At 40.2% G+C, this 27,182-nt stretch overlaps 1 protein-coding gene and 1 long non-coding RNA gene across 14 annotated transcripts in view; one reads left to right on the plus strand and one right to left on the minus strand.

The window, feature by feature from the left end:
- The window catches only part of LOC117672539 (uncharacterized), a 363,153-nt gene that overhangs the window by 276,195 nt on the left and 59,776 nt on the right, over positions 1-27,182 (plus strand). For 5 of the 11 annotated variants that reach the window (XR_015733298.1, XR_015733299.1, XR_015733318.1 and 2 more), the window contains one exon: positions 20,145-26,950. The exons of the other annotated variants lie outside the window; for them this stretch is intronic. This is a non-coding gene — a long non-coding RNA (uncharacterized LOC117672539). Of the gene's footprint in view, positions 1-20,144; positions 26,951-27,182 lie in introns of those variants that run through there. 11 annotated transcript variants of the gene reach the window in all.
- On the minus strand, positions 1,474-18,349 carry PRL (prolactin). Of its 3 annotated transcripts, none has more exons than XM_034429255.2 (6): positions 18,268-18,338; positions 13,303-13,447; positions 8,908-9,089; positions 6,790-6,897; positions 5,184-5,363; positions 1,474-1,924 (listed from the first exon to the last, which is right to left on the minus strand). In XM_034429255.2, exons 2-6 carry the CDS (start codon positions 13,313-13,315, stop codon positions 1,733-1,735), a joined length of 675 nt encoding a protein of 224 aa, XP_034285146.1. In that variant the 5' UTR covers positions 13,316-13,447; positions 18,268-18,338; the 3' UTR covers positions 1,474-1,732. The 3 variants fall into 3 exon arrangements, with proteins under 3 accessions (XP_034285146.1, XP_087746481.1, XP_034285145.1); XM_087890355.1 differs by lacking the exon at positions 13,303-13,447 and adding an exon at positions 14,225-14,311 and having other exon boundaries at positions 18,268-18,326; XM_034429254.3 differs by lacking the exon at positions 13,303-13,447 and having other exon boundaries at positions 18,268-18,349.

The raw sequence follows: 27,182 nt of genomic DNA on the forward strand, positions 1-27,182 counted from the left end.
TGATTGATCGCCTAGGGTTTTACTCTAAAGTAACCAAAGTCCTTTTGTCTGCACCAATATATTAGAGATTTTCCAAGGACAGAGCCATTCCCTGATAACATTATCAGGACTTCCTGCTTCCACCCATGAGAGCGCTGTAAGTGCACACTCACCACTTTTATTGATTGTTTGACACTTCTAAAACCAGAAAGCGTGCCCAAAGGTTATAGGAAAGGAAAGCCTGACAAACTGCTCTGGAAGTATGCAGATTAAGATCCGGCCAAATGTTATCAATTTGAATAGAAAAGCAGCATTGATAACAAGTAAATCAGTTTTCACAGAATTTGGAAATCAAAACGTTGGTGAAAAGTTCTTTAGAGCTTAATATAAGAAACTTTAGAGTTTATGTATCTTTTAAAGTTCTGTGTAGGAACTCTTTCTGGCACACACAATGAAGATTGCTTTGATTGCTTTATGGCTGGGGTCCCCAGCCCATGGGCTGTGGCCCGGTGTTGTGCCGCAGCCCATTCAGAACCAGGCCGTGGAAGTGGTGCTCAAGCATGTGTGTGCGAAGCTGCATTTGTGAAAGCGGTGCGTGCATGCACAAAAGCATCCCTTCTCGCCCGCTGCCACCGGTGCTTCCGCCGGTCCGCCGTGCCAGAAAGGTTGGACATCACTGCTTTTTGGGAGTAAAAGGCACAGCTATGCTTTGGAGATAGAATAGGATGGCATGGTCTTATGGTATTTAAAAGTCTTATTGATAAAAGTCTGAACTGTGCAATAAACCTATTGCACATTTCTTGTCCTTCATCAACATCTTTGATAGGACAGCAAGAGTACAATATAGATCCATAAAATTATGAACATCACTAATAACTGCCCCCAGATCTCAAAATCTGTCTGTCTGATTTAGGTACAGGTAGTCCTTGACTTATATCAGTTCATTTGGTGACTGTTCAAAGTTACAATGGCACTGAAAAAAGTGATTTAAGACCAGTCCTTGGGCTTATGACCGTCACAATATCCCTGTGGTCATATGACTGACCGGGCACTTGGCTACCTGCATGTATTTATAATGGTTGAAGCATTCTGGGATCATGTGATCACCATTCGTGACCTTCCCAGGAACCTTCTGACAAGCACAGTTAATGAGAGAATCCAGATTCATTTAACCATATGATTCACTTAATGACAGTGGCAAAAAAAGTCTGTAAAATTATCATGATTCATTTAATGTCCACATCACTTAGCCATAGACATTCCAGTCCCAATTGTGGTTGTAAACTGAGGACTACCTGTAAAGTAAATTAATGTATTTAATCTTTCCCCCTTTTTATCACATTCAAAACTATAATTTTGGTAGCAATTTTGGAGAGGTTTGAAAAAAAGTATCAAAAGCATTTGGAAGTTGCATGTAGCTCTGGGTCCACTCAGATATATGGCCCCTTGTTTTACACCCAATCCCAACTTTCAAGAAATACATTTTCACTTCCGTGCATTTTCAATGTTTTATTGCTTGATTTGAATATTGCTGCAATCTGAATGAAAGTGCTCTCAACAGAAAAAAATAACGGTTTATCTAACAGTTTAACCAGAAACTGTTAACCAGAAAGAAGTGAACATAATGAGCCTCTAAATCGTTTTCTGCAAGCTGAGATTTTCTATAAAGTATACATAAAAGCAGTGAGGCTAAAAGCAGAGTGTTTTAAAAAGATACGGTGCTATCATTTTAATAAAGCAATAGCACAGCGGTTCAACAGTTGCTGTCATAAATGAGGCGACACTTCAGGAGTTTCAGATAGTTGTCAATTTTGTGGGAGTCCCGACGCAAACAGTGCAACAGATTGTAGAAGGCGAAGAGGCGGGAATTTTCGTCAGCCAGTTGGAGGGAAGGGAGACCAGTCCATCTAGAATAGACTTCATTGCCTAAGTCACCTGGGTGAACCTAAGGAAAGTGCAAAATCAAAATAAACTTTAATGATTTCACAATTGCTAAATAAATTTTAGTCATTTTTTAAAGCAGAGACACACACCTTCCATACAAATCCAGTTAGGAAGATAGATGCAGAGCTACACTCCCAAAATGGGTGGGGCCAGGGAAATAGAGGGATTCCTAAGAGCTAAAATGTATTGGTGTTCCCTTCTATTAGATAAAATGTATGCTTTAAACTTGTTCTAGGTTTAAGATAATCGTTTTGCTCCTAAAATATCCCCATCTTTGAACAGATACTATCAGTAGATTACATATACATATCAGAGGTGGGTTTCAGCAGGTTCAGACCAGTTCTGGAGAACTGGTAGCAGAAATTTTTAGTAGTTCAGAGAACCGGTAGTAAAAATTCTGATTGGCCCCGTCCCCATCTATTCTCTGCCTCCCAAGTCCCAGCTGATCGGGAGGAAATGGGGATTTTGCAGTAACCTTCCCCTGGATTGGGGAGAGAATGGAGATTTTACAGTATCCTTCCCCTGCCATGCCCACCAAGCCACACCCACCAAGCCATGCCATGCCCACCAGGCCATGCCACGCCCACCAAGCCACACCCACAGAACAGTAGAAAAAATTTTGAAACCCACCACTGATACATATACTGTACATAGTCCTCAGTTAATGACAATAACTGGGACCAGATCCATTGCTAAGTGATTAGTCATGTAAAGGATGATGTCACATGATTGCACTGCTTAGCAATGGTGTGGGTTGTTAAACAAGCCCTAGATGGCTCACAATCAGGCAGGCAGGTAAAGTGCAATGTGCAATGCAAGTGTGGCAGGATTGGGGATGCCTGCTGCTGGGTATAGAGGGTGCATGAATGACTCACAAGGTGTGGCACGAATGCAATGGGGCCAGGGGCGCCAGCTGCCAAGTGGGGAATGGTGCGAACCATTTACCAGAGTGATTGTGATCTTTCCTACCAGCTTCCCCATTGACTCTTGCTTGAGGCAAGCTGGCAAGAAAGATAGCAAGTGGCAATTGGAGGATACTGCAGCCATCATAAGCACAAACCAGTTGCCGAGCACACAGATCATGACCTCATGACAGTGGGAGTGCTGTGACAGTCAGAACTCCGAGAATCATTTTTAAGTCTCCTTTTTCAAAGCGGTTGTAATTTTGAATGATTGCTGAATGAATGGATAAACAAGATATAGATATAGATATGGAGCTATAGATACAGATAGTATCTGTATCTGTATCTGTATCGGGGTGGGAGGGGAGATATTGTATTTGATTTCACTATAATAAAAACCTTTGATTGGTGAAAGTAGTCAAGCATATAAGTCTTACTTGTTTACTTTGCAGCTCTAACTTGCAAAGGGCATTCTAATTATCTTGTATATATGTATCTTGTCATGAACTTCTATTACGAAAGAGTGTTTCTTTTGGTGAAATATAAGTAAAAAGTTCACTGTTGAATACTAAATTTTCTCAATGCTGCCTAATATCTTTTAACCCATGTAATGTGGCTGTCATATTATTTATACCTTTTATTATCTTCTTTAGTCTCCCTTGGTACCATCATCATCATCATCATCGTTGTTGTTGTTGTTATTATTGTTATTATTCTGTTGCTTTGTATATACACTGAGTGCTTTTGTACTAGAGACAAATTCTTTGTCTGTCTAATCACACTTGGCCAAGTAAAGTATTCAATTCAATTCAAAATATCTTGTACCAACATGCACAATGTTCAGACAGTGTTGACCATTAGATTGGGAAAGTTTGCTGTAGATACTATGGTATATCCAACTTTTATCATTTGGCAGTTCAACAGAGGCAACCTAAAAAGATCACCACCAGTCTAAAGGATGAAAACTTTAAATCTACAGTTGGAGGGATTATAGGATGAATATTTTAAGATGGAAAAAGAGAAGCATTCTACCTGACATTGTGTACCTAACTCCAGAAAACAGTAGGGCTTGTCAGGATCCCATCTAGGTATTAGTAATCTAGGACTCATGTGCTAGTGAAACATTGGCCAGTAATGATAATCTGAAATGCTAGAGCATGCAGGCATTTTCAGATTAAGTATTGTAAGCATGACTTGCACTAATTTGCGGATGGAAGGCAGTCATATTAGCCTACTCCTGATAGATCAGGAAAACAGCAAATACAACAATATGGTTGTGAAAAAGATTTAGTACCCTTGCTTAGAATGGATTTTAGTGCCCTTGCTCAGAATGGATAGCTGCTTTTTTAGGCGTATTTAAATTTTACATAGAAAATGCTGCCTAGGTATCTTTCTGTAAACAGTAACTATTTCAACTGCTGAAAGAAAAGGCAAATATGAAAAGAAAATGATGGCATGCATGCACCTTAAAATTGCTTAGAAATACTGGTACCTATTTTGATGTCTTTGCTTTCAATTACTGTCCTTCATTTTCACAGTAGATTTTGAATATGACACATTAGAAATTAAGATAATAAATTAATAAGGGGAATTCGGAAACATTCTTGGTTCAAACAAGTGTGGAAAGAAAGAACATAAGCTTAACACTTTTAATGTACAAAGTATGTACTAGATATGCAACAACATTTATTTATTGCCTTCCTTCATGGCACAGACTTGCTCGTTCTGTTACTTTTCTAAGGCACATACCTACATATGTTAAAAAATGTTATTGACTGCTTTCAAACGAACTATATGACATATTAAGTTTGTAATGTGCAGCTGATTTTGAGGTGTTTGTGAACTAGGCTTTTTTTGTAGTCTCAGCCTGTGTAGAAGTCAAGAGGAAGATTAAATTCCCTCTCTGCAAGGAAGTGTTAAAAAGAAAAAAATGATATCAATGAAAGCTATTGTTTTTTCAGCACTTTCATGTGCAGGAGAACAATGTTAATTTTATAAAATATAAGGTAGGAGCAAGTTAAAAGTTCTCCTATGCTGTTTGCTGATTCTCAGTCTAGGTTGGGTCATGTCCTTTTTTTAGCGTTAAGAAAAAATTACAAGATCAGCTTTATGCTTTGTTGTTTGGCACTTTGTAACTTTTTTATTAGTCAAGAACAAGATATTTTGCTGCTACTTATACATGCCAAACAGATCTCCAGATTTGAAAGGTTTTGCTGACACTTTTAACTTCTTACTTTCTTTCTTTGAAGCATTTTAATCCAAACAAACAACAAAAAAATCTGTCTCATTTTATACATTTTGAATAGTGTTATGAAGCTGGAAGGACTTCAGAGGATGATTATTATTTTTTTGACTCACCCGTCCAACTATTCTCTCCATCCCCTCAAGAAGTCGTTTATTTTGCTCCTCAATCTCCATGGCCTTCCAGAGAATGGTATCAGGAGCTTCCTTGATTCGTTCAACTTCAGAGACCAGGTGCAATAAAGGGTCATTCCAGGAACGGAGTACACTCAAAACTAGATTTAATAGGTCCTCGTGCTGTTCATTGGCAACAAAATTGTACAGTTAGTGTGCAAAATCTACACAGCAGATATGGAACAATTTTTAATCAAGCCTACCTTAAAATGTCCTTACTACAATTTTATCCATTTATCAGATATAGCTAAACTACAGGCTGTAGTGCAATTGCGAGGTGTTTTTCTTTTAAATGTAACTAGATAAGAGAATGCCCTAAATATCAGACTCTCAGTAAATTATCTGCCCTGCCAGTAGAAATCACTCCATTCATCTTTGTTGCATAAATGCCTTTTAATCCAGAGATTAGCCTGAGCATTAATGATACATTTTTAGAAATAAGAGATCTAGAAAATATTTGAAGATATAATGGAAGATGTGATCTGTGGTAGGCCACTTAATATCTCATCCTGAAGCATTTATTGTGTCTACATCAAATCCTGCAAACATGCCCAGACACAAGGCTGATTTCAAGTGTTTTGCTTCTGGGAAGATTTCTTTTCTTTTGAAACTTTGCCACTGCTTGAGGTGAGCTGAAAGATCAAAGGGCTCTTGGCTTTCCGGGGATCCTCCTAGTCATTGTGCCTGTCCTTGAGACCTCTCCAGTGTTGACACGATCACTTTTCACTTTCCTTACCTACATCCCCCAAAAATGCATCTATTCTGTGGCATAAATTTCCTCCTGTTCTCTTGGGAGAATTGCTATTGTGCTACTATATTGAAAGGCTCAAACATCCCAAGTACCCCGTGCAAACACAGATAAATGCCAGACACATACATATCTCAAATATTTGTGGCACATGTTTTGCTTTCTAAAAAGGGAGATTATTCAATGGATGAATGGCATTTGAAATTGAATCAATAGGAATGGGCTCTCGAGCGATACCTTAGCATTCCAAAGATTTCCTCATCAAGTGCATAGAGGAGAAACTTTCTTTAAAATGTGATTATTCAGTAAGGTGTGTTTTATTTCCGAAACTGGAACATTGGGGAAACTTGCGTGTGATCAAGAGATCATTGCAATAGAGTTCTAGCCCCTGACCTTTTAGAATTATTTTTTCCATTTTTGGCAGATGCATTTTTTTTTCTCCTGCTAGGGACTATTTCATCTATAGTCTACTGTTTTCTTCATACAAAAATACCATCTCCCCATCTCTCCTTAGGACAGTTAAAGGAGATGTGCTTTCATCAACCTTCCCTGGATTTTTCCAGCCTTGTGAAAGACCGAACTTGTTTTGTATTGTGAACGTATTGTCTTTCTTTTTCGTTCATGTAGGTCAGAGCATGCTTCTGTGTTTTGTGCTTTGCTGACCCCTACCACTTACAGAGGTAGAGCAATGGAGAGCTGCCCTTTTATAACTCCATCTATGGTAACTGTATGCTTTTGAAAGGATTTCATCAGATTTCTGGTGAACTTGCTCGCATCTGTCAACAAACGAAGACAACTTACATGTATCTGCTGAGCTTGTTCTTTATCTTCAGGAGTGGTTAGGGAAGAAGTATGGCAGCTGTTAACGGCCCTTGCAATGAAACCTCGGCCCTGAGCATAGCGTTCATCCTGACAGTAAACAAATATGACATTTAGTGAAGTAGATAACCAGGATTTTGGGGGTGGGGGGATAGACTGTTTTTTGGTTTATTCATTGGTTGCCTTGTAAAATGTATCCTAGAGTTATGGAGGGCATTAATTTTGTCTCCCAACCTTACTGCATGGCTTAGTCAAAGGTGATCTGCCTCTATGTATACTGTGAAAGGAAACCAGTTTTAAGCATCATGTTTTCCCATATTAACAAAAGCTTCTTTATGGTATAAAGTGGCCCACCTCCCACATTTCCTCAGAGAGTATATTTTCTGTCCTACTCCAAAATAGCCTTTTTGCATGCATTTAGTTACTTTTCTCTGAGCAAATCTTTCACTTGGACATTTGTTACTTAGTCTTGCACGTTTTCATTTTGTTACTTTAAATGACTTCTGTGTACAGAAGACAATGTTTTCTTTCTTCCACATCCTTTGTTGAGGTTCAGTTCCCCAGGGTAGATGAAGCTTTCGCTACAATGGATCTATTAATGAGACTTTAACTATCTGCCCAATCCCATTTCCTAGACTTGCGCCTTAAGAAATAATAAGACATCTAACTTTAAAAGGAATAGAGGTGAGCTTGTTTCACTGAGGAAAAGTGTATTAGCACAGACTCTGAAAACTCTGTTTCTTATATCTTCAATTTGAAGATATGAAACATAATATCTTGTTGGTTCCAATCTAGAAATCCACTCAAAACAGGGGTGAAATCCAGCAGGTTCTGACAGGTTCTGGAGATTCTGGTAGCGGAAATTATGAGCAGTTTGGAGAACCGGTAGCAGAAATTTTGAGTAGTTCGGAGAATCGGCAAATACCACCTCTGGCTGGCCCCAGAGTGGTGTGGGAATGGGGATTTTTCAGTATCCTTCCCTTGCCATGCCCACCAAGCTATGCCTACCACACCACGCCCACCAAGCCACGCCCACAGAACCAGTAGTAAAAAAATGTGGATTTCACCACTGACTCAAAAGCTTGTATAAAGCTTACTTTATTATGGGGCTTTGATAACTTTTCCACAAATACAGGGAGTCTTCCACTTACAACCACAATTGAGCCCAACATTTCTGTTGCTAAGCGAGACAGTTGTTAAGTGAATTTTGCTCCATTTTAGCAATAGTAATAGCACTTAGACTTACACAGTGCTTTCCAGCCCTCTCTAAGTGGTTTAGAGTCAGCATTTTGCCCCCAACAATCCAGATCCTCATTTTACCGACCTCAGAAGGATGGAAGGCTGAGTCAACTTTGAACCGGTAAGAATCAAAACCTTGGAGTAAGCAGTGAGTTAGCCCTACAATACTGCCTTCTGACCACTGTGCCACCATGGACCTTTTCTGTCACAGTTGTTAAGTGAATCACTGCAGTTGTTAAGTTAGTAACACTGTTCTTAAGTGAATCTGGCTTCCCTATTAATTTTGTTTGTGAGAAGGTCTCAAAAGGTGATCACATGATCCCAGGACACTGCAACCGTCATAAATATGGATTGGTTGCCAAGCGTCTGAATTTTGATCACGGGGGATGCTGCAACAGTCGTGAGTGTGAAAAACAGTCATAAGTTATTTTTTTTTCAACGCCGTTATAACTTCAAACTGTCATTAAACAAATGGCTGTAAGTTGAGGACTACCTGTAGTTTAAGAATCTTTTAATTTCAATAAGCAATAACATTTGCCTGGTACAACCTAGCAATAATAAAGGCGACCTTATGAAATTACATTTCCATATAGATAATAAAACACTGAGCCAATGCTTTATATTTTACCCATTGTGAAACTGAACTTGAAGAAATAAGAAAACTATGATTAAAAAAAATAAAAATGCCCTTCACAAAATACTGGTGGCCAACCTGAGGACATTCAGATGTTACTGATCTACAATTCCTGGCAAGTGCAGAAATGATTATAGTTGACAAGGGATGCCTGGAGTTGTTGTTTAGGAACACATGGTTTAGCCTCTGCTACAGAATTAGTTTTTTCCTTATGCCAAAATACTTACAAATTCATTGAATATTTCAGTAGACAGAGAGTGGATATAATGGGATAGTTTAACAGCCCGGTCAAAAAGGTCCCCAAGAGAAACCTGGCAATTGTCGGACCCATTAGGGCAAATGGGTGAAGATGTTACACACTTCCTTGAAAGGAACATATTAGCTAGCAGCATGGTGGCTAGAAACAGGCCTTGAAGACAAAAAGAAAAAGGCAGATACCCGTAAGATGAAATAAATCAAGAAAAGAAAACACTCTATTTGGTATTCCATGACCTCTTACTTTAATGCTTGATTTGTTAAATAACCATATGTGAGGAATTCAGCCTTTTCACCTTAGCAGAGATAGGATATAAACTATGTAATAACAATAATCATAGCAACAATAAGTGTAAAAAGAGTGGAAGTGTAGTTAAACCCCTTTCCTTTATAGCTGTTTCCAAGAGTGACTTCCTTCTTGACAAACATATGGTTTTAAAATTAAATTTGAGGGAAGGTAAATAGGTCACAATCTAGATTTTTGATTGTCTTGGGGTGCTGCCTGCAAATTTTCAGCAGCTGTGCTGTTTAAGGTCTTTGGCGTGAATAACTTTTACAGAGAGTTGGTGCTGAATATCTGGAGAGCCAAAGACCTCTTGAGATCATGTCTGATATAAAACCTGTAAAATTAATTACTGATAAATCAGTACATTGATTAGACAATGCCCTATGCCCTGTTTTGTTTTTACAAAAGCAAATGACTGTGCTAAGAGCATGTACCAAATAAATGAAGTTTATGTTGGCAGAAACTAAATTTGATTTCTTGGGAAAAATTACAGTCTAGTGGCGCAGTAGATCCTGAGCATACAGGAAATCCCAGGAGTCAGACTTTTGCACTTCCCATTAGATAAATCATACATAAGGAATCAAAAAGATTTCAGTCTTACACTATGCAGCCCCATACCCAGTAGACGAAGTTGCTTCCCTGAACAACAAATACATGGTAATTTTCCCTGTTCTGAATTCAGTACTTTATACATTGACTTGCATTCTAACATGTTTTTTTCAATACCCAGCATTGTGCCTATTGTATGAAACTGGTCCTGGACCTTGCTTTGGAAAACCTTCTGTAGGAGTAGTGAGTCCAAAGTTTAGTTATATCCAAACTGCAGCAATGGTGTAGCATCTTTATTGGAGCTAGTTGAACCTCTAAGTTTCCAAATCTCGTTGCTTCTGGGTCCAGTGGTCAGGAACGGGTTACTCTCACTACAATCTACTTGATTGAGTCTGCTAAACTGAGAAGCTCCGCCCCTCTGCCTTGCTTCCCAGCTTTCTGACTCAATCCGATTGAGAAAGACACGTTTGAGCTGAGCTCCTGCAAAAGGAAAAGATTTGGAGATTTCTTCCTCACACAGCCTCCCAGATCAGCTTGGTGAGCATTCCAGCGAGAAGGGCTTTGTACCCGAAACCACTGAAGGCCATTTTTTGGTTTGGTTGGGGGCTGGAGGTTCCTAGCTGGTTGAGCCTGGCCCTCTGAGCAGCGCAAAGGGCTAACCCTCGAAACCGCTGTTAAATTAGCATGAGGGGAGACCTTTCAGGGTGCCCCTAAAGGAGTCCTTACAGCCTTCCGCTTGAATTGCGAGAGCCTCTCCCTGAAAAGGAGAATTTCATCGCTGGTGAGTGCGAGGGCGCCCTTGTGAAGTCAGCGGCGCCGGAGGCTCCATTTACAGCCGCAACTTGGCGGGTGGCTTCTAACGGCGTGGAAGGCTTCGGGAGCGTTTTTGGACTCCTTGGGTGGGCCAGTTCGGCTGGTCTTCTCCCTTTCTGGCAATATCACCTCATCTAAAGGTACTCGCAGGGGGGTTGTTTGGGCTCCTTGCTGGACGCCATTTGCAATTCTTCCGGTGGCCATTTTGAATCGACCGCATGGCTGGTAGAGGCCTAGTTTCGGAGTTCTACAGCTCCCTACTCTTGATGGCAGCTGTTGCCCTTGAGGCACGGGATTTTTATGCGGAGCTTACTCCTGCTATAGGGTGGCAATTTTATCTGGAAGTTGGCAGTTCCAGTTTATATTACGCCTTCGAGGTATATTCTAATGGCTGCCCTTTGTTCCTAGCTCCATGATGGCTTCTCAGTGTTCCTCCAGGGCCACTAAATAACGCCTTCAGGGTGAAGAGTCCCAGGGATCATCTTCTGTCCCCACAAACAGGAGCAGGAAGTCTCACCACTCTACCAGCTCCCCTAAGGCCTCTCAGTCATCATCTGCCTTAGCTAAAGAGGAACTTAAACTCCATAAAGCCATAGAGAAGGCCGTATAAAAAGCCACCAAGGCTGCTTCTGTACAGGAAAAGGTCACTCCAGGTCCTCCTACTGTTCTGCATGCTGCATCCCCTCATCCCAGGGATGCTTCTCCTTTGCCTCAGGCAACCACAACCCCTGCCTTATCCCTGGATGGGGTCCCACCCTTAGTAAAGGGACAAACTACAGTTGATATCACATTGTTTGGGGAGCAATCTGAGGCCCCTCCCAATCCTGTCCCTTCTGAAAGCAGGGTTGATCCATGGCTCAGGGCTGTTGGACCAGGTCCGACCTGGAACACAACATAAATTGGTTATAGCTCCGGGCCATCCATCTGACCCTACGGGTCTTTTCCCACAAGGTCCAGGACAGGCACATTCTGGTCAGGACCGACAATGTGGCAGCCAAAGCCCATGTAAACCGCCTGGGGGGACTCGGTCCCAGCCCCTCATGGAGGAGGCTGAGAGACTGGGAGCATGGGCAGAGACTCATCTGAGGTCCCTTCGGCCCTCACATATTTCGGGGATAGCGAATTCCCAAGCGGACTGGCTCAGTCGGGCCACAGTGGATCCAGGGGAATGGTCCCTGGACCAGGACATGTTCACAGAGATCACGTCTCTCTTCGGGACTCCAGTCGTGGACCTCTTTGCCACTCGACACAATCGTCAGACTTGGAGATTCTTCTCCCGGTTCCCGGATCCAGAGGCAGAAGGCGTGGACGCTCTGCACAGCAACTGGCCTCCCGGACTTCTGTATGCCTTCCCACCTCTGCCCCTCATAGCCAAAGTTGTTCGGAAGATGCTACAAGAGAAGGCGGATCTGCTGCTGATCGCACCCCATTGGCCTCGTCGACCTTGGTTCGCGGACCTGAGGGCTCTTTCCATTCGCCATCCATGGCATCTTCCTCCAGACAAGCTGGTACTGCGTCAAGGGTCTCTCCTTCATCCAGACGTTGGCTGGCTACAACTAACCGCCTGGAGGTTGAGCGGAGCCTGCTGAGAGAACGAAGCCTGCCCTCCAATGTCATCACGACCATCCAGGCAGCTCATCGTCCTTCGACGACTCGCATTTATGACTCCACATGGCGTACCTTTTCTTACTGGTGCCAGCGCAAGTCCATTGTCTCCATGGCGGCCTCCACGGAACAGGTTCTGGTGTACCTCCAAGAACGATTGGATGCGGGTTTGGCTCCAAACACGCTCCGCAGGCAAATAGCTGCCCTTTCATCTATTCTTTGTTGTGGGTCCAGGGGATCTCTCTCCAGTCGCCCCCTCATTAGGCAGTTTCTTAAGGAGGCATCTAACATCCGCCCGGCACCCATTCATCGGTAGCCTACATGGGATCTGCCCAAGGTACTTGACGCACTCACGAAAGCTCCATTTGAGCCCCTTCGGGAGGTGGGGTTGCGTTTTCTATCCTATAAAGTGTCATTCCTGCTGGCCGTCACTTTGGCCAGGTGGGTATCAGAATTAGTGGCACTTTCTACTTGGGCTGACCTGTGTATCTTCCACCCGGATAGAGTAGTGCTCAGGTTGGACCCTATCTTTCTCCCTAAGGTCAACTCCCCTTTCCACCGATCCCTGGAGATCATCCTTCTGGATTTCTGTCCCAATCCGTCCCATCCCCTGGAACGGGCGTGGCACACACTAGATGTCAGGCGTGCCCTCCACATTTATCTTAAGAGGACATCTCCCTTTAGACAATTGGAATCCCTCCTGGTTTCCTTCCAACTTCCTCCCTGGGCAGAAATGTCTCCTCGTCCACCCTGGGTCGATGGATCAGGGCTACCATAGCCAAGGCATATGAGGCTCAGTCCCTCCCTGTCCCTTGTTGCATTACGGCCCACTCCACTCAGAGTGCGGCCACCTCAGTGGCTTGGGCCACCCAGGCTTCACTAGAGGAGATCTGTCGGGCAGCCGCCTGGGCTTCCCCTACTCCATTCATTTGACATTACCGCCTGGATCGGTTTGCCTCCGCCGACGTGGCCTTTGGCCGCAGGGTGTTGCAACAAGTACTCAGGGAACGGGCCTCCACTCCTCGGGCGGGTCTCTCCCTATAAGGCCTATGCTTTGGCATGTCCCGTTCCTGACCACTGGACCCAGAAGCAACGAGATTGGGCGTTGATTTACCTGAACGCTTCATCTGGTTGCTCTGGGTCCAGTGGTCAGCCCCTCTCTGTTTTTCGACCCTCGTCAGTTCGGCCCGCTTGTCGGTTGCTTTTCCTTCTATTGCAGCTCCACGTGTCTGTCTGCTGTATCGTATTTCATCTGAAAGCTGGGAAGCAAGGCAGAGGGGCAGAGCTTCTCAGTTTAGCAGACTCAATCAAGTAGATTGCAGTGAGAGTAACCCGTTCCTGACCACTGGACACAGAGCAACCAGATGAAGCATTCAGGTAAGTCAACGCCCATTCTCTTTTAAAATGCAAAGAACGGAAAGGAGCTATTGCCAAACATAATTAAATTCTATAAAGATTGATTGATATTTTTTGTGCCATGGAGTTGGTATCATAGATAGATTTTTCTCCTTGACAATCCTCCTCTAACCTGATTTTGATTGTCTTCCAATAGTGCACCCCTTGTCACTGTAACTTGAGTCCATCAATCTCACTGCAAATTGCAATATTTTCAGGATTTAATTCTATGGACACCTACATGGAGCAAATTACATTGAATACACTATAATATATGATACCAACATACACAAGTCTTTAATATTTTGGTAGCCTGAGGAAAGCATGTTATCATATGAGGCAGGTTGAGCATAATCTTATATACAATATTCCATGTAGGTGCTCCATTAGCTTTTAATTAGATTAATGTCTGATTGATCATTCATAGGTTTGCGCTTTATTTTGGCTAGAGTGGTCCAGAAAAGCAGCACTGTTAACAATTTTATTTTTAAATAAATTGAAAGCACTGACAACGTCTGATACTCTCTTTAGTATAGAACAGCGGTTCTCAACCTGGGGGTCGCGACCCCTTTGGGGGTCGAACGGCCATTTCACAGGGGTCACCAAAGCCCTCTCTCGCCCCCCTCCACACCTTCACTCACCCTCTGCCTCTGTTGGATCGCCCGGTCGCCGTTCGCTTACTCCGCCCACTCCCAATCTATTGCTGCCTCCGGAGTCCCAGCTGATGGCTAGAGGGAAAAAAACTTTAAATTCTTGCCACAGGGCTTCAAAGAGCTAGCTGCAAAGAGGTAAATTCCTGGAGGAAATTTTTTTCCCCCTAGCTGTGCTGAAAAGCGAAATTGAAAGTAAAGAGGGTCTTTGCTGCAACGTGACAAAATGAGGCAGGCAGATTTCTTTTCTTTTTCCTCACCAAAAAAGGTAGGTGCAAACTACCTTTAGTGGAAAGGTAGTTTTCCCTAAAGAGGTAGTTCCTCTTTAGGGAAAAAGAGGAGAGTTCAAGATTTTAAAACACAAAAGAAAAAAAGCTCTATTTAAATAGGGAATTGTAATAATTGAGATACTATTAATTGTATATTGTGTTGAAAGCAGAAATGGTTAAATTGTGGTTTGGAGGAATATATGGGGGAAATTATTTGGTTTATTATTATTGGTAAATGTAATTAATTGATTTGTAAGAAATTGGATTGCATGGAAATAATTGGAATATTCATGTTCATATTGATTAATATACAAAAAAGATAGTTATATAACTAATTGATTTATATTAAAATGTTGAATTTATATTAAACAACTGTAATATTACATAATTAACCAATGTGAGGATGGATATAAAAATAGATGACAATGAGAAGGGGTATAATATAGAATAGAAGGGAAAAATTGAATTTGATTAAGATTAGAGATGAGGATGAAGGGTAATATTGTTTTTTTTAAAAAAAATAGATAAGGAATAAATATGGCAAAAAGAAAATATAGAAATTGTAAATTTAATTGAAATGACTAAACACTGTTTAAATTTGTGAACTGGCCAAATACTCTGTTCAAAGAAAATACATTGTATGTTTGTATGTGTGTTTCTAATTACTGCTATTTATTCATATTTATTCTCTTTTATTCTTTAAAGTTTAACAATTCATTCTTTATCTTAATATCTTTATATTTGTTTGGGGTTGGCTTTCTTCCCTTTCATCTTTTTTACTGTACAGCAATCTTTCTCCTCAAATCTACCACCTCTCTCTTTTCTTTCCTTCTTACTTTCTCTTCCCCCCCTCTTCTCCTCCTCCTCTCTTCCTCCCTCTCTTACCCTCACTCTTACTCTAATTTCCCTTCCCTTCCTCCCTTCTCTTCCTCCCCTGTCTCTCCTTCTTTCTTCCATCTCTCTTCTCCTTCCTTCATCCCTCTCTATTGCTGTATCCTTTTGTGCATATGGATTACTCAGAGGGCTGAAAAAGTTATTTTTGACCGGACCTCGCACTTTTGACCAGTCCTCACACTTACAACTGTACTCACGTTTTATGTTTTGCGCCCTATCTTGTCACTGTGGTGAAGACAAGTAGTGGTGAAATGACTGACACAGTTGTTAAGAATGCCGCAACGGGCATAAATATGAGGAAGGTCATAAGTGCGAGGACCGGTCAAATATGTGAGGACCAGTCAGAAATGACTTTTTTCAGCCCTCTGAATAGTCCCTATGTGCATATGGACTAGTCAGAAGGCTGAAAAAGTTATTTTTGACCGGTCCTTGCACTTTTGACCAGTCCTTGAACTTACGACTGTCCTCACATTTTACGTTTTACGCCCCATCTTGTCACCATGGTGAAGAGAAGTAGTGGTGAAATGACTGACACGGTTGTTAAGAATGCCGCAATGGGCATAAATGTGAGGATGGTCATAAGTGCGAGGACCAGTCAGAAATGACTTTTTTCAGCCCTCTGAGTAGTCCCTATGCACATAGCCACGCCCACCCGGTCACATGACCAGCTAGCCACGCCCACCCGGTCACATGACCACCAAGCCACACCCCCAACTAAGCCACGCCCACAGAACCGGTTGTTAAAAATATTGAATCCCACCACTGATTACATAATTACATAATTAACCAATGTGAGGATAGATATAAAAATAGATGACAATGCGAAGTGGTATAATATAGAATAGAAGGGAAAAATTGAATTTGATTAAGATTAGAGATGAGAATGAAGGGTAATATTGGTTTTTTTAAAAAATAGATGAGGAATAAATATGGTAAAAAGGAAATATAGAAATTGTAAATTTAATTGAAATGACTAAACACTGTGTTGGAAGAAATATCCTTCTGGGTTCTGCTCCAAGTGGGGAAAAAGACACTGGAAACATGGAGACTGCTTGGAAAGATGGTTTAATGGTGGACAGGATCACATGGCTTGAGTTCCTGAACAGAAAAGGGGCAGATACAGTAAATCCTCGGGTTTTTATGCTCTCTCTGGGTTTGCATTTCTTGGGGCCCGAAAGAGTATCCTGATTGGTTGTCAGATTCCCAGGGGGTGGGGGTCTTAGCTAGCCTTGCTGGCTGATGGTCACATGTGCTTCCCAGGTCACATGCTTCCCAGGTCACGTGTGGTGAGTTTCGGTTGCTATTGTGTTGCAAATGTCATTTGACAAAGGATTGACTTTCTGCCTCTGGCCCATTAACAAAGGGTGGGGGGCAGGAAGGTGGGAGCTGCTTTGTCTGTAAAATATGCTTCTCCATTTCTCATCCAGGGAAATATAATATTCTGCCTTTTGAATATTTCCCAAAATATTTCATTCTTCTAGGAAAGGGGTGGGTGCTAACCTCCTACAACTGTTTAAATTTGTGAACCGGCCAAATACTCTGTTCAAAGAAAATACATTGTATGTTTGTATGTGTGTTTCTAATTATTGCTATTTATTGCTATTTGTTCTCTTTTATTCTTTAAAGTTTAACAATTCATTCTTTATCTTAATATCTTAATATTTGTTTGGGGTTGGCTTTCTTCCCTTTCATCTTTTTTATTGTACAGCAATCTTTCTCCTCAAACCTACCACCTACCACCTCTGTCTTTTCTTTCCTTCTTTCTTTCTCTTCTCCCCCTCTTCTTCTTCTCCCTACTTCCTCTTTCTTTCTCCTTCTCCTCCTCTCTTCCTCCCTCTCTTACCCTCACTCCTACTCTAATTTCCCTTCCCTTCCTTCATCCCTCTCTATTGCTGTATCCTTTTATGCATATGGACTATTCAGAGGGCTGAAAAAGTTATTTTTGACTGGTCCTCGCACTTTTGACCAGTCCTCGAACTTACAACTGTCCTCACAATTTACGTTTTTGCCCTATCTTGTCACCATGGTGAAGAGAAGCAGTTGTGAAATGAGTGACATGGTTGTTAAGAATGGTACAATGGGCATAAATGATGACCAGTCATAACTGCGAAGACCGGTCAAAAGTGCGAGGACCTGTCAGAAATCACTTTTTTCAGCCCTCTGGGTAGTCCTTTTGTGCACAGGGACTACTCAGAGGGCTGAAAAAGTTATTTTTGACTGGTCCTCGCACTTTTGACCAGTCCTCGAATTTACGACTGTCCTCACATTTTACGTTTTTTGCCCATCTTATACCTTGTTGAAGAGAAGCAGTTGTGAAATGAGTGACATGGTTGTTAAGAATGCTGCACAGGCATAAATGTGAGGATGGTCATAAGTGTGAGGACCAGTAAAAAGTGCGAGGACGTGTCAGAAATGACTTTTTTCAGCCCTCTGAGTAGTCCCTATACACATAGCCATGGCCACCTGGTCACATGACCAGCTAGCCACGCCCACCCAGTCACATGACCTCCAAGCCACACCCACAAAATAAGCCATGCCCACAGAACCGGTAGTAAAAAAATTTAGAACCCACCCCTGGTTGGGGGTCACCACAACATGAGGAACTGTATTAAAGGGTCGTGGCATTAGGAAGGTTGAGAACCACTGGTATAGAATAATGCTAAACTATGGATATAATCCATTCCTTAAGGACATAATGTGGTCTTGTGGACTTACCATTCATTTTATAGGATTTCCACAAGTTCTTAAGTTTAGCTTGCATAGCTGATTGTGAAATGCTTAATTTGTATCAGTCAAAAATGTGTTGTTACTTGTTTACAAAATTGCTCTTATTCAGAAAAAACATAGAAAAGAATAATAAATAAGACATACCTTTCAATGAAGTCTTCCTGTTGGTCATAGCAGAAACCATCTCTGCAACTGTGCTTTGTCAAATACGCGATGGGAATTTTGATTTTTGTCACCTGAAGACTCCATTTTTATATACACCTTGATGACAAACTTGCATAAATGTAGTAGATTTTGTTTTCTCTTTGCTGATCACTCTAGCTCAGATTAAAGTTCATAATTATAAACATCAAATCACTCCTATTACACTATTCATTTTAGTAAAAGTTTATGGGTGCCTGATTGAGTTGGTTACAAGAGGATAGATAGATAGATAGAGAGAGAGATAGACAGACAGACAGACAGACAGACAGATAGATATTTTATTTTATTTTTTATTTTATTTTTGGATTTATATACCGCCCTACTCCCGGAGGACTGAGGGCGGTGAACAGCCAAAAAATAAAACACACATAATACAAAATTTAAAAAACCATATAAAAACACATTAAATAATTTGGCCCATACAGATGAATACACAATACCCCTATTTAAAACAATACCCCTATTGTTTTAAAACAAATTTAAAATTAACAATTAAGAGGAAGTTAGGCCAGGCCAGCCTGTTGAAATTAAAAGGTCTTGAGGGCACGGCGGAAAGTGTGTAAATCCAGGATCCTCCATATCTCTGGGGGAGCTCGTTCCAAATGGCAGGTGCCCCCACAGAGAAGGCTCTCCCCCTGGGGGCCGCCAGTCGACACTGTTTGGCCGATGGCACCCTGAGGAGCCCCTCTCTATGGGAGCATACTGGCCGGTGAGAGGCTACTGGTGGCAGAAGGCGGTCTCGTAAGTACCCAAGTCCTAAGCCATGGAGCGATCTAAAGGTGGTAACCCAAACCTTGAAGCGCACCCGGAAGACCACCGGGAGCCAGTGCAGCTCGCGCAGGAGAGGTGTTACATGGGAACGCCACGTTGCTCCCATAACCACCTGCGTGGCCGCATTCTGGACCAGTTGGAGCCTCCGGGTGCTCCTCAAGGGGAGCCCCATGTAGAGAGCATTACAGTAGTCCAGGTGGGAAGTGACAAGGGCATGAGTGACCGTGCGTAAGGAGTCCTGATCCAGAAAGGAACACAACTGGCAGATCAGGTAGATAGATAGATAGATAGATAGATAGATAGATAGATAGATAGATAGATAGATAGATGAGAGAGAGATAGAGAGAGAGAGAGATAGATAGGTAGATAGATAGATAGATAGATAGATAGATAGATAGATAGATAGATGATAGATCCACACAAATACAGAAACCATTTCAAATTATAACTGATCTTGATTTTTCTAGATTCATTAACGTGTTCACAATGATCAGAAATGAACTTTATATATTGCCAATATAGGAATAACTGTGAAAAAAGGAAAACAGTGATATATAATATACAGCACACTTGATCATGAAGGTTGAGATTCAAGATGGGGAAAAAAACTTTGACAAAATGTCCTGATCATTTTGATCATTGAAATGATTGGATAATTTCATAACTTGCTAAGATACATTTTGAGAAAAGAGTATTTTATCTAGACAATAAAACTTGCTCTCTTTGATAGGGTGTATACATTTCTTAAATATAAATTTAGAAAAAGACTATTATTAATATGTAAGAAAAAAATGAGAAGCAGAAAATTTTAAGAGATGATTTAATCATCTCTGTATGGGCAGTTTGTCTATGTCAGAGCTGTCATGTGCAGATGCGTCACGTGCTGGCCACACCCACGCCCGGTTTAGCGAAGGGGGAAAAAGTCCCAATACATCACCTGACGCTGCCGTGACGACATGAGTTTGACACCCCTGGTCTATGTATTATGTGTTTTTGTGTGTGCAGTAGTGTAGCCATTCTAACTCCTACTCTACATTCTTTTGCAGGTTCTGACCATGTTCTGGATATTGGTATGGGAAAACAAAGGAGAATAAAGCAAAACAATTGAACAGGACTTTTAATGGATACATGAAAAGAATCACTTGTTTCCTCTGGTACATTAAAAGCAAGTAAACAAAGGAGAATCTTTTGGTCAACCAGAAGACATGTTAAAAGATTCTCTCCCCTTGTCTTTCCCTAGCAGTCTATGAAACACATTGACAGGAGCAGAGAAAAGAAACCGTGAGCTTATCTACCTCAGGTAGTTTGTATTATGAACTCAGCCTCACATACTGCATACCAAGGCATGAGGAAGCCCCATTCAGGTTAAGGACATGAAACCACAAACTCATCTTCAACTTGGCTCTGGCTACTAAAAGGGCAGCCTCCACTCCTTGACTTCTGATTGTGGTATTAAAAAAAAGTATTATGGTTTACAGTACCCTCCACACCTTGGTACTGCTGTTCACCTCTATGACTTTGCTGTAGAATGTTGCCATAAGTGTACAATGTTCAGGGAGCATGATGGCTCAATTGTTAAAGATGCTGAGATTGTCAGCTGAATGGCTCGAGTGCTATGCAATGGGTTGAGCTCCCATTTTTTGCCCCAGCTCCTGCTCATCTGGCAGTTCGAAAGCATGCAAATGCAAGTAGATTAATAGGTACCATGGTGGGAAGGTAACAGCATTCTGTGCACCTTTGGTGTATAGATATGCGAGCCACATGACCACAGAAAATTTATTTATTTGTTTGTTTGTTTGTTTGTTTGTTTGTTTGTTTATTTTTCGTATTTCTATGCTGCCCACTCTCCAAGGACTCTGGGCGGCTTACAACAAAGACAGTATACTAAGTAGAATATTGCCCCCAAAAATCTGGGTCCTCATTTTACCCACCTCAGAAGGATGGAAAGTTGAGTCAACCTTGAGCCGGTGAGATTTGATCCGCTGATCTGCTGAACTAGCTGTCAGCTGAAGTAGCTGCAGTACAGCACTCTAACCACTTCACCACCTTGGCTCTTACTAAAATGTCTTCAGACAATGCTGGCTCCATTGTCTACGAGCATCACCCTCTAAAGTCGGACATGACTGGATAGGCAAACCTATACCTTATAGAATGTTCTCCTGCAAAGCTGCCAGATCATAGTTCTACTGCAGAAGCCCTGTAATGAAACCATGGGCACCCGCTTCACTATGGACAGCTTTGCTATAGCAATGCTGCAGAAGTGGTTGGCAGCCCCCTAATGAAGATGCCCACAGCTTCACAACAGCACCATAGGGTTGCTGGAGAAGAGCTGCAGCCAGCAGCCCCACAGTGAAGATGAAGAGAGTAGCTAACTTTACCATGGGACTATCAATGCAGAGAAACTTCCATCCCATTTTTTGCGCTATGGCCGAGAAAAGGGAAAAAAAGAAATGAAATGGGCAGCTATATAAATTGCTTAAAATAAATAAGTAAATTGACAGAAGACATGTTTTTCCAATTATTTTCCATACTAATGAAAACATTGGGAGAGAAGGGGGAAAGTTGACCCTTGGGATTTCTGGTGTCCATTGTTAGCACCAAAGGAGATGTGTACCCCCGATGCCATCTCTCCTCCCCACACCTCTAGTATAGACATTGCCAGAACCTCTATTGTACTCTAAAGGTGACATAGTTCTTTGTGGACCCCCATACTGAATAAACAACATTTTGTTGCTCTCTTGCAACAAAATCTTCAGTCTAACACTTATGCTGTTTTTTTTTTAAAACCCCGAAAATGGACAACGTTATTTCAGTCTAGAAACAGTATCTGTGGAAAGCCTTTGACACTTTACTCTAGAAAATGGTGAAAAACCACTTAAGTATTAAACCAAATGTGCTTACGAAGACTCTGCTAAGGCTCTAAAGCTCTTGCTGTGAACCCTTCGTTTTCTTTTTAGTTCAAACTTTTATTAAAGGTACAAAAGCAAATCATTATATTTCAGTTAGATCATTTGAAACTCTTCACCTGGAATGTTATCCTGAAATATGGCTGTAGGGAATGAATTATGGTCTATGTTAAACTGGGTTAGAATAAAGAACATTAATGCTGGTGGAATATTTGAAACATTTTGTGTTTAGTTGCCAAGTATCAAGCTTCCATTTAATTGTTTTTCTCTTCCTACTTTGTAACCTCGTCATGTAAGTCCATTGCCTATGAAACAGTTTTGGAAATTAAATGAATAAGGAATAATTTTTAATGCATTTTCCAAACTTCAGATAATTTAATGAATATTTTCACTGAAAACTATGTTGTAGTCATGTACAGCACCCCAGATCCTTATCTGTTTTGTAATTGTTTGCGTCAGTGGAGTTTGAAGTAAAATGGGACAAGGAAATGATCTTTTCAGGGCAAAATAGAGGGGACAATGATGGCTGAAGTTATGTGGTAAAACAGAATTTGAGCCACAGTATATTATAATATTAAAAAAGGGACCTCATATTGATTTTGTTATATTATGAGGTGATAACTAGAAAGAATCATAATATGTTATATTATCAAATGGAAAACAATTACAGAATGAAACAATTCACAATGACTTTATTTTATTTGTATAAGATTATAAAATATAAACAGAATATCAAACAATAAAGACATTGCTAAAGCTCTTAAAGACCTTTAACAAAATTTAAGAAATTACAACATTAAAGGATTAGAGTTATGGTGAAAACTAAAGATACAGATTTAGGTTATAGTCAAGATTTATAAAATATATCATATAATACCATATAGTTAGAAACAAAAGATAGAAAAAGAAAAATTTACATAATAATACCCCATTTCCAAGAGTGAAACTTAATATCTGGGATAATACTGTATACTTTTTTGCAATTTTTTAATATGATTCTTTTGGCCACTTTTGTACAGTACAGTACAGTACAATACAGTACACTTTTGTACAGTACAGTACAACGGTAGTTCATCATAGTCAGATTCCAAAATTTTGGTATATAATTCAATATTGTATTACTTTAACATCTGTATTAGTGAGAAGCTGAGATAGCGGCTTTAAATCAATTATGTGTCAATTATTTTAAGGATTTTTCACAACTTCAACTGAATTTGGTCTAACAAGTTTGCAACAGTGGAAGCATTTTTAATTTACACAGCTTTTTAATTTACTGAGCTTTTTAACAGCTCAGTATAGGGCAGCTAATGTGGTCAATTCAAAGACACCAGAAATGTTTTCTTATTTGATGGAATCTATCACAGAAATTAAACTGTAATAAAGATGTTTACAATGATGGAATCATATTTACATTGATTGGCTGCTTAGATACAACTAGTATAGGGATTAAGTTGCTGGACTGTGATGACCTATATTCAAGAGATCTCTCAAGCATAGAAGCTCACTGAATGACTTTGGGCTGGTCAGTATTTTTTTGACCCAACCTACCATGTAGAATCATAGAAGAAAACAGAAGAGTCTTGAATAACTTTCAACATCTATAAGAAAAGTATGGTTTAAAATAAACAAATTTATTTCACTTGCCTGGGAACAGTATTGACTGAATAATATTGATCTGCCTCCTTTGTAGACATTTACAAGATTATATTGCAAGAGAAGAAATACAGAAACTAATTTTTATGAAATGTTGTTTTACTGAATTTTAGAAGGTGAGACAAGTTTGTACAACTATCTCTATCTATCTATCTATCTATCTATCTATCTATCTATCATCTATCATCTAACTACACACACACACACACACACACACACACAAACATACAGTATGCATTAATTTACTTAGATATGTGCATATTTACCAAAAACAATTTACATAAATTTTTGTTTCAGTAGCATAGCAATAGCAATAGCACTTAGACTTATATACTGCTTTATAGTGCTTTACAGCCCTCTCTAAGCAGTTTACAGAGTCAGCTTCTTGCCCCCAACAATCTGGGTCCTCATTTTACCCGTTTTGGAAGGATGGAAGGCTGAGTTAACCTTGAGCCTGGTGAGATTCGATCTGCCAAATTGCAGGTAGCCAGCATTCAGCAGAAGTAGCCTGCAGTACTGCACTCTAACCACTGCACCACCGAGGTTCAGTATAAGGGGAAGGAGGAAGAGAAGCAGCAATTTTATATTATCTACTTTCCCTTTGTTGATAATTAGATACATTTAGACGTCCCACAATGAATGCCAACATAGAGACACTGGATTTTGAATGTTTTCTCATTGTTCCTCAGACCTTCATGAATGTTTGTATTCCCTATGGGAATATTCCATATTCCTCCCTCTCTATGGAACAGCATCCCCATGGAAATAAGATTGGCTCCCACTTTGACACTCTTTTGCAAGGCTTTTGTCAACAGGCCTGGGGAACCCAGAGTGGAATGGAGCCCATCAAGTGGCTTATTTGATTGAATGTTATCACGCGAGAGATGGGGGGATATTGCTTTTTTATTGTTTTTATATTAGATGTTTATCATTGTAAACTGATTGGAGTCATTGAGATTGAGTTGGGCAGCCATAGAAATTTTCTTAAATAAATAAAAAAGCAAGCAAGCACTCATTTGAGAATTTGTGAGAATATTTTCACTGTTTTTTTAAAAAATGTAAATCTTAACTTGAGGAACAGGTATATCTCTTATTTTCTGATACTAAACAATTTCCCGACTCTCTCCCTGCTAAAAGACTAACATATTCATTCTCAAGATAGCTTTTCTAAAATGAGAGTAGATTTTTTTTTTCATTAGCCAAGAGAGGCAAATTTCCTTTGTAATAAGCAGAAGCTCCTATATGATCAAATACCCACTCTTTAAAAATAGGAATTCAGCTAACTCAGTTTAGGTATATAGAAAAGGGGAAAATGTGCAGGACCCTTAAATCAGAATATTTACAATCCAAGGCAGCATAAAGAAATTATGTTCAAAGTGTATCATAAATCCGATTGGCATATTTAGTGCATCCCATTTCCCTGTGAATAGTGGCAGTATACCTGTAAAAGAATTGAAATGAGGAGCCAAGTAGGTTTAGTTCAATTATGCAGCCCCTTCCTACCCTGTGTGCTATTAACTTGACATGGTACTGTTTCTGAGTAGGCAACCAATCCTTAAGAGTTGCTTCATTTAAATGTTTTCCCATCATACTTGAGCTTATAAGCAGTTGTCTAAGTAGCAATTCCAACTTACAGGCCTTCTGACTTTATCAATTTGGCTGTGTTCCATATATAAACTATTTTTGAAGTGGAGGAAGGAGTCTTAAACCCTAACAAATATAATTAGATGTAAAAACTAGAACTGGATATAGATACAGTACTTGTATCTAAAACAGCAATTGTTGAGTCATGCTGCATCGTCTAATTATCAGATATAATTTCTGTGATTAGGGACTTCCATTACATAATGAATGGTCGAGAAGTTAACGTGTTTTTTATGAATGGGTAGTGTATTTAAAAATAAAGGAGTACTCTTTCTTCACTTCAAAAATGCTGATATTTAAATGGATTTTTTTTAAAAAAATTCATAGAATGGACAGATGAAGATTAAAAAAACATAAATCCTTTATGCTTAAGACAATATATTTATTTACAATAGCCAATTTTATAACTCAAAGCGCAAGCAAAAAACAGGGCAGTGCTAAATTTATTTTGCTTTAAAGGGGGAACCTTAGCATAAGACTTTCTTTGTTGACTCTTAGGTCCATAACTATTTACCTTGAATTATAAACCAAGATGTGGGTTAGTAATTTGTCTGCTGCTGACTTTCATCAGTCATATTCTGGAGAATTCCCTTCTCTGCAGTTCTGGTCTTCCTAATTCCTCAGAGGGAAGATTCTGCCTAGTGAATCGGGACAGACCAAACTAAAACCAAGGTATGGTAAGAGGAGCATAGTAGTTCACAAGGTTAAGATGCTGGGCTGATGATCAGCAGGTTCGTGTTTGATACCTGGTTGCTGCCACGGGATGGGGTGAGCGCCTGTCACACACTCCAGCTTCTGCCAACCCAGCTGTTTGAAAATGGGCGATTGCAATTAATGCAATAAATTAATGGGTACCACTTCAATGAGTAACTTAACAGGGATGAGAAAGGAACAGCCAACTACTAGGTAACGATGATGTCACTGTCCAATCTTTTCAACCCGGAAGCACTTTGGCTCTCCCGACACGGCTGTAGTAATAGTACTAAGGTATGGTAGAAATGGCCATGATATTACTTCCCAATACAATCAGCTCCTGCATGGGGCATGGAGAAGGGACACCATTTAATCCATTGCTTTAGGCAGTGAAGTGCCTCTTGTCAACCTTGCTCATATAAGTAAACGATGTAAAAGCATGAAACAGCTATGAAATATTTTGCTGTATGATTTGACTAGTAACTCAATTCAACTTACGGATTTGCTGCCTAAAATAAATTATATAACAGTTTATGGGAACTTTTGGCTATGTAATATTGGATGGAGAAATGTGGAGTTAGTATGTAGGGATGAGCATGTGCTGGCAAAGATGGGCATCTTGTATTGCCCTTGGAGGCAGAACATATTGTCTGTCTATTCATGTTTCTAGAAAGATGTTTAAGCTATGAAATGCTGAGGTAATTCACGTTTGAATATGATACTATTAAAATAGTTATATTTCAGTCCTCTTTTAATGTTCTATTATAACTTAGGATAATTATAATTGGGTTTTTTGTATTTTTATTCTTGTTAAAGTAAAATGACTGCAATATATCCTAAGCTAGACTTTTAAACCATTTCTGTACCAGCCCTTTCTTTTCCCATTAAATATGTGCAAATTAAAAAATACTGTGCTTAGCTGGATAAATGGCCTAGATATTAAAATATAGAACACTTTATTTTTATGAACCAACATATTTTAACATGCAATTGTAACTTAGTATATAACTTCTTGAATCTCTTATCCTTTACAAAATTGACCATACATGTTTACTGCTACTATCCATATAATTTATGCCATATACTCACTCACTCACTCACTCACTCACTCACTCACTCACTCACTAAACTATGTTGAAATACAATTTCTGCTATCACCCCAGGAATGGACATTGGTGGTGCTGACTA

Source organism: Pantherophis guttatus, chromosome 3 (assembly GCF_059756535.1).
Source record: "Pantherophis guttatus breed Tessera chromosome 3, ASM5975653v1, whole genome shotgun sequence".
NCBI classification, from domain to species: Eukaryota; Metazoa; Chordata; class Lepidosauria; order Squamata; family Colubridae; genus Pantherophis; species Pantherophis guttatus.